The sequence below is a fragment of the Macrobrachium rosenbergii genome, chromosome 22, assembly GCF_040412425.1.
Source record: "Macrobrachium rosenbergii isolate ZJJX-2024 chromosome 22, ASM4041242v1, whole genome shotgun sequence".
NCBI classification, from domain to species: Eukaryota; Metazoa; Arthropoda; class Malacostraca; order Decapoda; family Palaemonidae; genus Macrobrachium; species Macrobrachium rosenbergii.
In genome coordinates, this window is record NC_089762.1 from 20,241,202 (window position 1) to 20,256,716 (window position 15,515).

Genomic DNA, 15,515 nt, shown 5'->3' on the forward strand with positions numbered 1-15,515 from the left:
ACATTTACTGTATTTATCATTGATTATCCATTTAATCATTATTATGTTTTTTAGACATATGTTTTTCAGTTGTTTATTAAATAGAGGCCATCCACCACTAGAAATCGGACTTGCTACTTTTGGCCTGCCACTGTGGTATTGGATGGCCCAGTTTGTTAATAGGTTAAAGCAAATACAGTCAGCACATGTCTTCGTATGTTTAAATGGTTAGGAGTTTGCTGTTTTTGCATAGTGGTTAGAGATTTGTGCTTACAAATTTCTAACTGGTGAGAATTAACACAAGCTCTAATTTATTTCAAACAGAAATAGAAAACATATCTCCGCTGTCGCCATTCCGAAGTTTTGTACCCATTAGCATGCAGACAGATTCCCTTATTGATTATAGAAATCAGTTCAAAGGTAGAGATACCGAGAAGAGGAATGCCCGGGGTGCCACTAGTAAAGCTAAAGGGAAAGGGAGACGCAGGAAGCGGCGAAGGACAGCGCCCAAAAAGAAGGAAGAAGGAAGGAAAAGGAAGCGGACGAGCTCCAAGAAAACAAAGCAAAACAAAAAAAGTAAAACTGACTAGATTTTATCTGAAGATTTTATATTAATATTTCCCACAGGTTTCTTATGTGTTTTAGATTTTTTATAGTTTCATTAATAAAGACTATTAAATTCCAAGACACCTAATTCGTCCACTAATTATGTATTCCTTGCAGAGTATTATGATTAGATGTAATTAATTTAAGGCAGTTACGACATTGTAAATAGATATACAAACATTCTTTGATGAATTTCCGAATTTGTCAAGTTTTAGTTTAGTAAGTAAGCTTTACCTAGTCAACAGGAATAAAGTTTAATCTCTGCGACAGCGACAGAATTTCATGACGTGGTTTTACATCAGCAAGAAAAACAAGATAGTGGAGATTATTACATCAGTTAACACAAATCAAATATCTTGGTATGTTTTTATTTCTAAGTATTCTGAGAATGATACGAGTCATTGTCCTAGTAAGCACTATAATTTAATGGATTTAAGTTATCACAAGAGATTAGTATCATGAATGGAGGTATAAGATATCTCTAAATCGCTGTGACTAATTTATTAAAATCTCCAAAGGTAGTTAAAATATGAAGTACATGTTGAATTGCGAACCTATCACTTTGCGTCTGCTATCCATATGGACAACAGTGCTACCTTCCTGTTTAAGCGTTTCATAAGAAAAACAGAATTTAGCCATTTCCGTTTTTCAGCCAAATTATTTCTTTCTACTCTGCAATTTCCAGAACATATGCCAGGAGAAATACATCTACCAAGAAAGCCTAATCTAAGTGAATGGCAAGAAAATCAATAAAATCCAGACGTCGCCTTTCTGGGAAAAGTAACGCTAAATTATTGAAAAAATATAATTTGTACCCTCCATGATCAATGATATTTTCTGGTGTATATAAATTATGGTATATATATATTTTGCCAGTTGAACAAGGATATGCTGTTTCGGTGCATTGTAGTCACTGACAACGGCTGTAGATTTTTGTTTGCACTGTCACGTTCAAGTTGTTTTTTAAGCTTTTGCTTTGAATGGTTGGTGAGTATTCCAGGGTAACACCATGCCATAGCATAAGTAAAATAATATGTCTGTATTTTAAATAAACCTACAAAGATTTGGCATGATTCAACAGAAATTCGATGACAGTAGCTGTTATGAAATCAAAGATATCTTCATGATCACTATCATGTATGCATGCTGTTCCAAGGAAACGGCCCACAATTACTGTTCCAAGTGAAAAGGAAACACATGAAAGAATAGACTGTTAATACTGTAATTTTGCTGTGAGGAGTGTGAAACGTCCAAATAAAGCCCATAAATAGCGCAGTCTTAGACTTAACTCTGACTTATTGACAGGTAACACAAAAATACAGTATTAAATTAAGATGGCCTCTTTCAGCAAAATAATTAGATTTGATTTTACACTGATTTTGAAGAAAATTTGGCATTGGATTTCTTAAACAACGTGAAAATTCGTAGCTACCTTGACCTTTCCTGGAAAACAATCAGTGGGTGATTTTGGGGAGGGCGTTGAGGTGTGGGTCGGTCCCTAGGTTTTAGTGCTGTTGGTTGTGGGAGATTTTCTTCCGACGTTTGTAATGATGTGTTTATTTTATTTGCTTTTTCATATTTCTTTTCGGTCAAGCATTATTGTTCTACGATAGACTAAAAATATGATAACTGCATAAATGCCTGAGAAGCGATGTGCACTCTCAGGCTGAACTTGAGAGAATTATGAACACTACTGTTGTGCAGCCGCAGGTCAGTGGTATGAGCAAGGATGAGGACAGAAACAAGACGACATCCTTAAATGTGAAGTACGTAATTATGACAGAGTCTGGACCAGGACAACACATCAAATGATGGTGATATGAAGAAGCTAGCCACCCAAGGGAAAGTCAGCGCATGTGTCAACCCTTTTCAAAAGCAGTGGTGCTGCTGATGTTCTTCATGCACGCACACAGGCAATCCTGGAAGTTACTGGAAAACCTGAAGTGGTGAAATTTTACAATCACCCAAAAGATTGTGTAAACATTCAATCCACAATTTGCATATTACACAGTGATAACGTCTTGGGGGCAAGTGGTAAACCTCTGGTGTGGAGATGTATGCACAAGTTCGTGCAGTCACTCATGGGATCACAAACACTTCTAGGTCAAGCTGATTTACATTATGTGTCTCTGGAGAGTACATTTGTTATGCATATTTTTGGGTTATCACTTTCTTGAGGCAACCGTTTGTATAAAGCACTCAAAAGTTGTGTGATGGCGGTTTAAACAAATCAGTCATTTTCGTTTCCCATGAACTGGCTGCGCTGTAGGCCTACATGAAAACGCCCCTGGGAGAAAATACGAGCGTCAATGTTGCTGCATCATACCTGTAAGGTGTCAAAGAAACGAGCAGGTAAAAGTTACTGCTACTTTATTACAGATCCAGGCAGTTTATATAGCGGCCGACTGACGCCGGCCCGTGAGAGACAATGGAATTGACTGTGACCTGAGGTCGAAACAATAAACATTAATATGCAGTGAACGAGTACAAATTACAATACAAAACATACAGAACTACAATATGGATACAGTCTTGATGCCTGTGAATGAAGAAACATGTGATACACAATGTGTGACATTTGTATAAATACGCATAAAGTAAAAATGGTTAAAAATGCGTGACCTGGCACGTTTTAGGCGTGACTAATTGAGTTTGAAGAAAATGGAAAGTCACCAAAGAAAACATGCTCAGCGGAGACTTAATTAATGGCGCCGCCGAAACACTACGCTGGCGCCGATGTGGTGACTTTACATACCTAGCAAAAAGGGGATGCTGATTTGTCTCACTTGTAAATCCCACAGAAGAAAAGATAATCGTTGAACAGGATGTGAATGTGAAGTGTGTGCGTATTTTAGAATGCCATCAATACTGGTAACATTAGGAGAATTATATGGCTCTGCCCTGACTGTTTTTGATAGTGGATTTAGTAGTGAAAAAAATATCATAAAATGTTGAATGCACCTCTTCTGTTGAAGGATGAAATTGAGCTCAGCTATAAATGGATTGCTGCGTAAGATGCCAAAATTGCTGAACCTCAAAGAATGTGGGATGAGCCAGATAGCGATTCAGTTAATTTTCACGAGAACGTCGACGTAAAGGTTAATAAATGTATCACGGCAATTGAATTACTTGAATTTGACTCGAGAACTGAAAATCTCACTAAAAGATTCACCGGTACAAAGTCTACCTCAATTGGTAATGCTGTTAATTTCACTGAAGAGAATCTGTGAATATAGTGATGGTGGTCGGGCATGGCTGCTTTCCGCTCCCTCATCTTGTGTTAACCAGTGGTCCTTTGAGACTTTTCGGAACTATACGGCGATTTGTTGGCAACTAAAACCAATATGTGATTATGAGTTCCACCCCGCGGTGAGTGTTCGCTATTCGTACCGGGGCAGTGGGGCAGAGGAAAGTTAATAGGTAGCATGTAAGTTTGGAGCTGTGATTTGTCAATTAATAACTGGAAAGTGCTGCGGATCACCTTTGAAAAAGAACTTAAGGCTTCCACCAGGGTAGATAGTTGATACTGGTGTAGAGGTGCATGAGGCGAAAGATGGGGTCATCGGTTATATAGAGGTATTCACTACTGACGCATCGAATTCTTCATAAGATGAGGCGATCAAGAAGGGGAAGAATGGTGCCAAGAAGATTCTTTTGATCAGTGAGTCTGCTGATAATGAACAATGGTAAAAAAAGAAGGACTGGGGCCTTGGGAAGAATTCAAGATAATGACGGCAGATTTACAGTTGTCAACTGCGCTGCCGTTGTTTTCTTTCTTAGACACAAACATGCCCCGTAGTCTCGCAGACCTCAGGCTCTGACCAAATGTAAACAAACGCATGCAACAGGTATCCCTTTACTATGCATTTTCGTTAGCAAGTTGAACCAGCAAAGTCCTTTTCTGATGTCCGTGGTGAGTACATTTGAATCGGCGTTTGCTCGACGAAAATGACTGTTTTTGATATCAGTTGGATTAAAAATATCGAGACTTAAAATGGAAAACTATTATTTTCTAGTGATATGACAACGTGGATTTGAGTTAATGTAGATTGCACCATATAAATCTCAGAATGCCTTTGCACGATTGTGTATATGCCACCGTCTGTTTTCATTGCCAAATGTGAGTTCTTGTAAAACAGAAATACCCTGCTAAAGAGAGCGAAGACATTACATGCTGCAGAAAATAAACACAGATAAATACTCGTCTTAGTCTTGGGAGCGTAGAATGATAACTTGCTAACTGTGCTCATTTTTTTCAAGATTGTTTATAATCTGATGAATGAAAATGAATATGATCGTGTGCGTCCGCTGATGGGAAAGTGTCTAACACTTACTAAAAATCACCTTAATTCAATGGAAAGACTAGGAACTAAAGAGAGGGCAAGTGGCGAAGTTGAAAACTTTTGTGGTATAAAACTAATAAAATTATTTCATGAGAAGGAGAAAACTGATCATTATAATCAGAAACGCAGAGAAGCAGCAAGTGATATAATATATGAAGTTATCGATTACTTGATGATTTAACTGCTAATGTTAAGAAAAAGAACGGGGGGGCCGGAACTGGAGACTCCGATAGTTTGAGCGATCAAGAACTGGCTTGTTACTGCATTTCATTATATTTATTTATTTTCTTTTACGAAACGAAGTCGAAAATAAAATGGCGATTTATGTTGAAACGCCAAACCAGATTAGTGGTGAAGCTATGAGTATTAGATGGGCAATATTTAAAGCATAAATAATGATAATTACATCAGGAATCTTGGAAAAGCAAAGAAAACCAAGAGTGCAATTGATCCCACGCCAATATCTGAATTTGCTGGGGTGGAAAATTTTCCAGGCCCTACTGATAAAACTTTGTAAATTATACATACCAGCATTTCCGAATTCAAGTTCCTATATCTGAGGAAGTTCTATAAGGTGCACTTGATTATGAGAATTCAAGTTCATACAGACGTATTTTGATTCTTTCATTCATGTCCACAGAACTAGAGTATGAGACATTTGAAAAATGAGAAAGTGAGTCTGGTTCTAGACAACTATAATCTACCGAGAATGCTGCATGCTCTGTAGTAAATGATATTGGAAAGCTGGTGGGTGAGAGTCAGTGCTGATCTTAGTCCGTCTTTTGCTGCTGCTGGTGTGCATGAAGTATTTCTAAACTATTTATGATCCATTGGAGTTGCTGATGGGGCCTTTGAGTAGTTGGAAGATCACTTGTATGACAAACTGGACTGTGTACAGATTAGAAACTCATACTCATCCTATGAAATATTAAGAAGAGGAGCATCCTAAGTAAGCCTGTTAGGTCCAGCATTGTTCTGCACGATTGGAATGTCAAAGAGAAGAAAAATAAGTGAGGAAGCCTTGGTGAATATTAATGCCAGTGAGTTCCTGATTACCGAAGAAGTCCGTGACTTGTGTGTGCTGCTGTACTGTAATTTGTTTCTCAAAGCTCAAAAACGTCTGGATGAGAGCTCTATTAAGAAGCCTGTGATTGTGTTATTAATAGAGTAGACTAGTGCATCTCTATCATAATCTACCTAAGATACAACTTAAGAAGCCGCAAAATATACTAAATAGAGCGGCAACATTAATAAAAGGATGTCGCCCTCCGGGATAGGATTATCCCCTTACTGAATTGCACTGGCTGCCTGTCAAATGTATGATGGAACAAATCAAACTGTCAAGACTGGACGTTGAAAGTATTTAAAAGAATTTCCGCAAATAACACAACCATTGAATGGAGTCAACACAAGACCAGCTACAGATGATCTAAGGTTACCTAAGCCAAGATGTGTAGGGGGTAGTGGCGTCAGTGCACCTCATGGGGTCCACTGTAGGCATTACTTAAGGTTCTTTGCAGCGTACCTTCGGCCCCTAGCTGCAACCCCTTTCATTCCTTTTACTGTACCTCTTTTCATGTTCTGTTTCTTCCATCTTACTTTCCACCCTCTCCTAACAATTCATTCATAGTGCATCGACGAAGTTTTCCTCCTGTTACGCCTTTCAAACCTTTTCCTGGCAATTTCCGTCTCAGCGCTGAATGACCTCAGGTCCCAGTACTTGGCCTTTGGCCTAAATTCTATATTCAATTCAATTCAATCCAAATGCGTAGCCCCAAGATAATATAAAACACTCACCTCTTACTGTATATCACGAGGACTGGAAATATCAAGTCTTTCCTAAAAAAGAAGAAATATTTTCTGAGTGTTGATATGGATTATGCCGAATGATTCTTCGATTGTCTGCATACATTTGCGAGTCCCACTGATCGCCTTTGGCGGAGTGGACTTGATAAGAAGCAAGTAAGAGGGCAATTCTATCACCGCTTAAACATGACAAGAAAATGGAACTTTTTGAGTGGTTTTTGTCATACACACATATATACCGTATGTATATATACATATATGTGTGTATACACATTAAGACCTATAGTGTAGCATTTGATATGAAAGTGAACTGATGATACTAAACTTGAAATTCAAATCGGAAATTATTGTAAGACCTTTGACGAGAGGAGTTCCAATTTGCGATGCGTATTATTTGGTGAAAATTAGAGGCGACAGCGGAGATATTTTCCAGAGTAAAGAATACACGACAAGACGTACAAGTTAGATGGGTTGGATAGGCGAAACAAATAAGAAAACTTTGTACATTAATGGGGTCAAAACGTAACTTGAAAAGAATTTTAACGGTAAAAATTAATAATATTCTGAATCCTAGGATTCCCAACTAAAATACATCTGGATATGATAGATTACGTACTGAATGTTAGGAAATAGGACATTATGCCTAAGAATTGAAGCTCACATAAGAAGCAAAATGCATTTATTTGGCTGTACAGTTACTAAAACAGACTAGTGTAACAGACCCTATGATGGTCTACCAAATTCCCATAATCTTTGTCTCTGGAGGTTCAACGCACAAAACTAATGTTTCACTGAATTTTTCAAGGCTAACTGTTTTCGCATATAAATATAGTTCCTTCCGAGATGATCAGTGGGGTGCTGATATACTACGGTTTCAATTATTTTCAGTAACCATGACGTTAAATATTTGTCTCAGAATTCTAAAGGTCACCTTAATCACTCTTAACAGCTGGTTTCATATGTTCAGCATTCTTGTTGCCCGAGTAATGCTATTCTACGCTCGTGGTGATTAACACTGGAGTGAAATAATAAGTCTGGCTTAGGAAATGGTGCAATGCAGCAATGAGTTGTTTTTATTGTTACTGTTTTGAAGCTTTCCTCACACACGTATATATTATATAAAATATATATATATGTATATGTATGCATATAAATGTATATATACATATATAAAATAAATGAATATATACTGTATATACTACATGTGTACATATATATATATATATATATATATATATATATATATATATATATATATATATATATATATATATATAGTAGTATATATATACAGACATAACCAACACACAATCACGTGTGGAATAGAAATAATTTTCTGACACATCAGGATCGAACCCAGGTCTTTCAACTGAAACACCAGGGCTCGATCCTTGTGTGAGTCAGAAAATTATTTCTGTTCTACACGTGATTGAGTGTTGATTATGTCTATATATATATATATATATATATATATATATATATATATATATTATTTATATATATATATATATATATATATATATATATATATATATATATATATGTATGTATGTATGTATATATGTATATATATATTATTTATTTTTGTATATATATATATATATATATATATATATATATATATATATATATATATATATATATATATATATATATATATATATATATATATATATATTCATTTATTATTTAATATATATATATATATATATATATATATAATTCATTTATTATTTATATATAACATATATGTATATGTACACATTATATATAATATATACAATTATATGTGTAAGTGTATGTATGTATTCATAATTACATATAAATGAGGACACTGCATTATGTTATTTGATGAGCTATCATCCTTATTCAGTATAAGTAAATCGTCAAATTGTTTCATTGTTATTCTGCAATAAATGAAGAATCTGGGCTCTTATTCTCTCAGTTTTGGATACAGTCTTTTGAACATAGAGTAGTGTATGCATGTTATTTCCTCTAATAAAATACTGAATGGGCCGCGCGGATAACCGCTGTAATGTGTACGGTCACCACTTTTTGCATCCGCGCGGTTTCCGCCTCGTATGAGCAGGGCCTTACTATTTTGTCATAATGGACTATATAGTATCCATTTTGACGTGTGGCGCAGGCAAATCCGCGCAGTCCATATGAACAGACTACTGAACACATGCATCTCGAACCGCGCTGATGTCAGGAGAAACTCAGACCGCGCGGATGGCCCGGCGGTTAACAAATCCTCGCGTGTGTGTGTGTACACCACTGTGCTCTGCCACTGGATGCAACCGCCGTGTGTGAACAGGGCCTAAGACCAATGCTTGCATAATTTTCACTTCACATGTCAACACACTGAGACAGAAAATTCGTCCTTGCTAGATTTCTGTGCATGTGATGCAAGAGCAGCTGAAATTTGGTCCGAAATTTGAATACTGTTGCGGCTAACGATTTTGTTTATCATTCAGTAAGCATATCTATCTATTCTTGTTACTCAATAATAACATTTGATATATATATATATATATATATATATATATATATATATATATATATATATATATATATATATATATATATATATACATACTGTAAAAAGATTACGGCATTCATTTCATGAAATAAGGGAAATATGCAGAACGGTCGTAACATTTTTTTGGTGTCAGTTGTTAAGGCTGTTAAGTGCTCTTACAAGTAGTTTCCCAGTGACGTCAGCGTCAGCATACCTTCTTTCCTTGACCGACGGTTGGCTGGTGGGACGAGGCCAGACTTAGCCATAGCCATTAGCCAGTCGAGTGGGAAGGAGGGATCTCCATGCAGTATCTATGTGGGTCATAACTTTTTTGAGGAACAAAAGTTTGTGTGTTGTGTGTGCGCTCTCTCCTAAGGAGCCTTTTATTCTTTATATTGATTGATGCAAAACAGTCTACTCGGTGATGGCTGTTAGGCCCATGAGAACCCCCAGTGGAAAACTCCAAAGTAAGAAACTTCACGAGTAAGGCAGGTAAGAAATGCATAAATCACAACATACATAGTCTGAAAAATACATAGATCTATCATATCAGAATATACAGTTAGGAATAGAGGGGTGCAGCCAACCTAGCTTTCCCAAACCTAACCTTATTAGTGTGCCAGGTCCTACCTGAGAGGGAGGGTGAAGCCCCAACCTAACCTGACGAAGGGCTTCATAAAAATAGGTAAATTTCAGGGATGTGAACCTAACCTAGTCCGTTAGCTACTTCATAACATTATCCCCTCTAACCTAACCTGATTATAAAGATTGCATGCCAATTACATGGTTGTGTGGACTTTACTATTTACAAAGCTTAATTTTACTATTTACAATGCTCAATTTTACAGTATTTCTTAACCACAAGTTTAGGTTGTGAAAGGTTGGGGTTCATTTGCATATAATAGGTCGTATATCGTTCCCATATTTGGGTATCTTTATATTTTGGTAGCCTCTTGCAGTGGTGAATATATTTGAGTTTACTTTTAATTCATGCTAAAAACATTTAATAGTTGGCAAAACATCTTAAAACATTTTATATGATGGGTGAAGCTATGGTGTTACCTTTAAGGCATTAAACGGGGGTGAAGTTTTTGTCTTACCATGCTAAGTATGAAACATGCTCAGATCTTTCGCAAATTTACTCCTCCCGAAATTTGCTCTAACGAATATTATTACCGAATTTTTTTATTTTTTTTTTTTTTTTTTTTTTTTTTTTTTTTACGAAAATGGAGCATTCCTAAGCGTGAATTATGTACTGTGCTGTGTCAGGGATGTCTACTCTGAGAACTGTGGGTCCGTAATCAAATGCTGAGACATGATCGTTTTTTTATGTTTCAGAAATTGTGTGGGATTATGGAAATCAGGCGTTGCTTGAAAAAGGCATTTTCAATTTGCAGTCATGGTTCCTTTGAGACGGTTATGTAATTCCTCAGTTATTTCAAAGATACTCTATTGGAAATTTCTTAACGACCACCATAGAAGTTAGTTTTGTTCGTTAACCATTGGTAAACCCTCCACAGTCTGACACCCAGTGGTCTTCAACATACAGGGAAAAACCTGCCCAGTCTGAAGTCGTCAGTCTTATGATAATTCCGATTCATATTAAAAGTCTATGGAATGATTTCAATCTAATATCATGCACTATGGTAAGAAGCTAGTTCCCTAAGGTAGGTCTGGTGTGGTTGGTTAGGTAGCATCCCAGGCTTTTGAAATGCCCTAGGTTAGTTTAGGTGTTGAAGGACGTTAGGTAGAGACCTGGCATCCTGCATTAGGTTAGGTGGGGGTCCAAAGGGGCAAAGTAACCACCCCACCCCGACAAGGTAACGGGACAAGGGGTTTAGGAAGGGACCATGCAACCTAGGTGAGGTTAGGCAGGGGTTGGGGCAGTGCCTCCCTAGTTAGGTAAAGACGCTGCTTCTTAGGTTAGGTGAGGCACGGGTCTAGGTAGGGACCTGGCATTCTAGGTTAGGTTAGGTGGGGTCGAGGGGGTGTTAAGCCCCCTGCCAGGTAAGGAAGCAGCCACATTGGTTAGGTTAGATTAAACTGAACATTGTATTTTACTGTGCTTCTCCCCATCCAGGAAGGGTGGGGTCCACAACTTATATTTGCTAACTAAACAAAATGTGAAATCACACATTAAACGTAGCAAAATCACGTATCCAAAATGCATTAATGGCTTAAAGTAAAATGTTACAGCCAGTAAAACTAAAACCAGTTATTGTCCTAGGCAATGGCATTGTGTATACTGTAATGGTAATCTGAAGGAAATACTGCATAAGATAAGTATTTTCCTTGCCTCCACAAATATCTCTTCCTAAACAGTTCCCTTAAAAGTGGATACAAGTAAAAGCATACTAAAGGGCATTCCCTTCTAAGCCCTGTGATTGACTTCGTCTAAAAAAATGGCTTTTGGCTAATTGGGCATTGTAGGCTACATCAGAAGGGATGACACTGCTCTTGGAAAACCTCTTGTGACCTGGCTTTTGTTTTTTCCAAGATAAGTAGTCTACCAAATCCCTCGCCAGCAATTGAAACAATGACTAGAGAAAACAGGAAAGAGCATTCTGGAATTATGATGCCACTACTGTATGTGTGGTATGGCCGACAACGGAGGAACTATGTTATAGGTGCGTTAAAAAAAAAAAAAAAAACTATATAAAGCACATATGAAAACTCGCACACGATGTCACAAGTTAACACCCGTCATTTAGAAGGAAAGTCAGATTGGCAGAGATACAAGGGACAATAATTAAGGTGGTACTTAGTAAATTTACGGCTAATTTCTAAAAATAGTTTCAGTAAGCAAAACTAATATCTACTAGCTCTGTAAAATACAGGTTTAGGACTTCTAAGAACAGAACTGATATACGAAACGGTTTGTTTAAAAATTGACCTTAATCGTAGTTGACGCCATGTTCAGTCAGTTCATTTTCCATGTGCCAAAATGTATTTTGCACATCGAGAGGTATAACTGGACGAATATACTATATAACTTTAGTTCCTGTGGTATCAGTAGTACTAAACATATACTGGGGTCAACGTCTTTGTTTCATTATTTGAAAAAAGGATTTCATACTTTCTTGGTGTAATAAGACGATTTATTAGTCATGAAGTGAATTGTTCTCTTTTTATTCAATACTACTGAGATTTCCGAAATTGGTGTGTGTTTTTCAGACATTCCTATACACTCGGAGGTGTTCATTATTTTTTCATCAGAAATGTGTGGTTAACTCGTGTCTTTATGCTCATGTTAAGACACAGCTTGCTAGGTTTGGCTAGATTGCTGTATATCCCTGTTTTTCAGATGTTTTTTCGTCCTCTTCTCAGAAAAGCGTATTCCTGTGGTTCCCCCATTAATGTTAAAAGGTTACCCGAGCATTTACAACATAAACGAACATTAGAACAGTCAGAATTGTACCAAAAACTATCAGAAATTTTTTTCAGAATTCATGGTGTACTAGTGCATATTTACTTACTACATATCCTCCATAGGAGATGAATTTTAAAAAGTTCTAATAGGTACTGATGTCTGAATTAAATAGCTAGGTATTGGAACCTTGTACCATAACAAAAATAGCAATTTTTGAAGTATACATTAGTCTCAGATTTATAGCTGGCAAAGGTAATTTGCAGAGGAAGGGAGAAGTTCAAATCCCATCAAATGGGCATAATCTGATTAGCTAGCCTATACATTTGTCTGGAGTCTAGTGTCAGCGACTTCATTAAGTTTAGGCAAGGTCACTCTGGCCGGAAGGGGACTGGTGACAGTATGGTGTATACCTGCGTACACCACAGCATTTCCTCCATTGTTTGCCTTTTATGCTGAGTGTGTTTGTTTTTGGGGATAGATTTCTGTGGCTGTTGTTTTACATAACTCGATTTTTAGTTAAAGGAAAGCATGTTAAAACACACCATATTAGATTCTTCCTTTAGTAGTTACCCAGTGAAGCTCAGTAGGGATGAATGTTTTGTGGATATTTGCCCATTTTGTAAAAGCCCAACTTTTTCTCGGTGTTCACAAAATAGCTTTGATCGTTGAAGTGCAAGAATAAGAGATGTACTTGTGTGTTTTCTGAGTTAGTGGTCCACAAATGTAATAACATTGTCATTTTAGCAAAATGGAAGACCGCATATGAGACACTCGTATTTCAGGAAGACTTTTAACCCAGTGCTGCCACAGAGCATTTGCCTTTAACCCTCAGAGTGACACCATGATGTGCATTAGGATCTCCGTATTGCACTGGAGAACTAGCTGGAAAATATGAAAATTCTTCTCACTTTTGGGATTGTAAGATTTATTTATTAGAATGGTGGAAGTTTGTGGTTTATAATACTAAAAAGATGGCTACACGTAAGGAGTGCTCATAAAACTTGTAAAGTTGGATGTGTGTTTGGTTAGAATGCATTGTCTACCCAGGAGGATTAAGTCGTATTTCACGACAAAAAATGAATCCAGCAGCATTTAATAAATAAAAGGATGCCATTCTAGATAATAGACGTACCCGATGGGGCTAAACCTGTGCATAAATGTCCTTCATTTCACTTAAAGTATATTATTTGCATTTCTCTCTACCTGTAGAGAAAATGGTTTGACATTGTGGCACAGTAATTATTGGAGAGAGAGAGGTAGAGGTGGAAAACAAAATATTTTAACACCAGTAGTGATGCTGAGAAACAGCGGGCTGAAGAATAATAAATGCTCCATGTTTTTTGCAGCAAATTTGTTACATTGTCTTTTAGGCCCATTATTTTTTTTAATATTTAAATTTAGGCTGCCAAATTCAGTTTAAATCGTGTGAATAGATTGTGTTCATGCTTTTAAGTGATTTAATCTTGTTTTCCTAGAAGCATAACTGTTTTCAGTGTCAGTGATCTTGGGACTTGGTAATCTTATATAGAAAATGAATCAGTCGGCCAATCATTACTAAGTGTTGTAAAATTTTCTTTTTAAGGTTATGGATCTTATGCGTAATAGGGGCTTTGTGGGAGGTATAAATTAGGCGTCATTCAAACAGCCACCATGGAATTTTTATCATGTTGGTAGTTTTTTTTTTTTTTTTTGACGCATTTTTTTTTTACTAGATACCAGTAAGTTAATACAGTTTTCCAAAATTCCATGTCAGAATTTTATGTAACATTGATGCTTTAATTTTCAAATGCCTAAGAGTTTTTGATATTGCTAACAGTTGTGCAAATGGTCTGTGGTATATGCCTTGTATGCCAGGAGAATGGCCAGTCATAAATATATTCCAAGAGCTCACATTGTCATTCTGTGTTTCAAGTTTACTGAATTTATTAATGGTTCAGATTGCACATGTGTGATAGTCAGTAGGTCACAGTGCCACTAGCTGCTTAGGTAGGTGTAGTGTTTGTCCGTTCGTTAAAACGTTTCATCTAGGTTAATCTTTATAACATTTTAGGTAGCTTAAGATCCCTATAACAGCTTTAAGTAGACTAAGGCTCGCCTCTTGACAATTTAGGTAGCTTATTGTGCATCTAGGATAAGCCCTGTAGGGCAGTAGTGTCGTCAGTGCACCATACGTGGTACACTCACAGTACGCATTACTAGAGGTTTTTTCAGTGAGTCTTAGACTCCGAGCAGCTCTCATTTTTTTTTTTTTTTTTTTTTGCCTTTAACTTCATCTCCATTCCCGCTTCTTTTCTTCACTCTTGCTGTCCAACCACTGTAACTCTTTTCACTGTTGTATTCGTTGAATGCCCTAAATTACATAAATCATTATGAATGTGAGATGAGTTTAGACAGCAGTTGGCTCGGGTGTGACAGCTTCAAGTAGTTAGTTCGTTTGTAAAATAACCAGTTGCTGTGGGGAAACCAGACAGCCAAACAAAGAGCCTGTTCTTAAAGCCTCAGAAACAGCAGGTCTAGTCTCTATTTGCAAATCCTAAGTTCAAATGGTGTCATTTAATCTCTCTTCAACGGCTCAGAAGTCGAAAGAGACTACTTTCCATTAACCAAGAACGTTAATCACATAAAATTACTCGGATGAAATGGTGGCGTAGTCGTCTTTCTCACTTAAATTCCTTTGTGAATATATAGCCTAATGGATTGTTTTCCTTGTGGCAGACACCTAATAAAAATATTTAAGAAATTTTAAATATTGGAGGGGAGGGAATGAGACGTGTTAAAAAAATCTTGTGTTAACTGTATATACGCAATGAATGAGAGAGAACTGATTGCAAAGACAGTGCCCCAATTGAGTGGAAACAGGGTCCCACTATTTGTAGCTATAACTATTCCT

General features: G+C 36.8%; 1 protein-coding gene and 1 long non-coding RNA gene across 3 annotated transcripts in view; both read left to right on the top strand.

Moving 5' to 3' along the window:
- Positions 1-661, top strand: part of LOC136850619 (BRCA1-A complex subunit RAP80-like) — a 203,384-nt gene extending 202,723 nt beyond the window's left edge. The window contains exon 7 of the mRNA XM_067124313.1: positions 304-661. Coding sequence (XP_066980414.1) covers positions 304-569 — 266 coding nt within the window. The 3' untranslated portion in view covers positions 570-661. The remainder of the gene's footprint in view (positions 1-303) is intronic.
- Positions 662-9,494: 8,833 nt separating this feature from the next.
- LOC136850620 (uncharacterized) overlaps positions 9,495-15,515 on the top strand; it is a 37,105-nt gene continuing 31,084 nt past the window's right edge. Inside the window, exon 1 of one of the 2 annotated variants that reach the window (XR_010856668.1) lies at positions 9,495-9,747. This is a non-coding gene — a long non-coding RNA (uncharacterized lncRNA). The remainder of the gene's footprint in view (positions 9,748-15,515) is intronic. The other variant, XR_010856669.1, reaches the window with a different exon arrangement.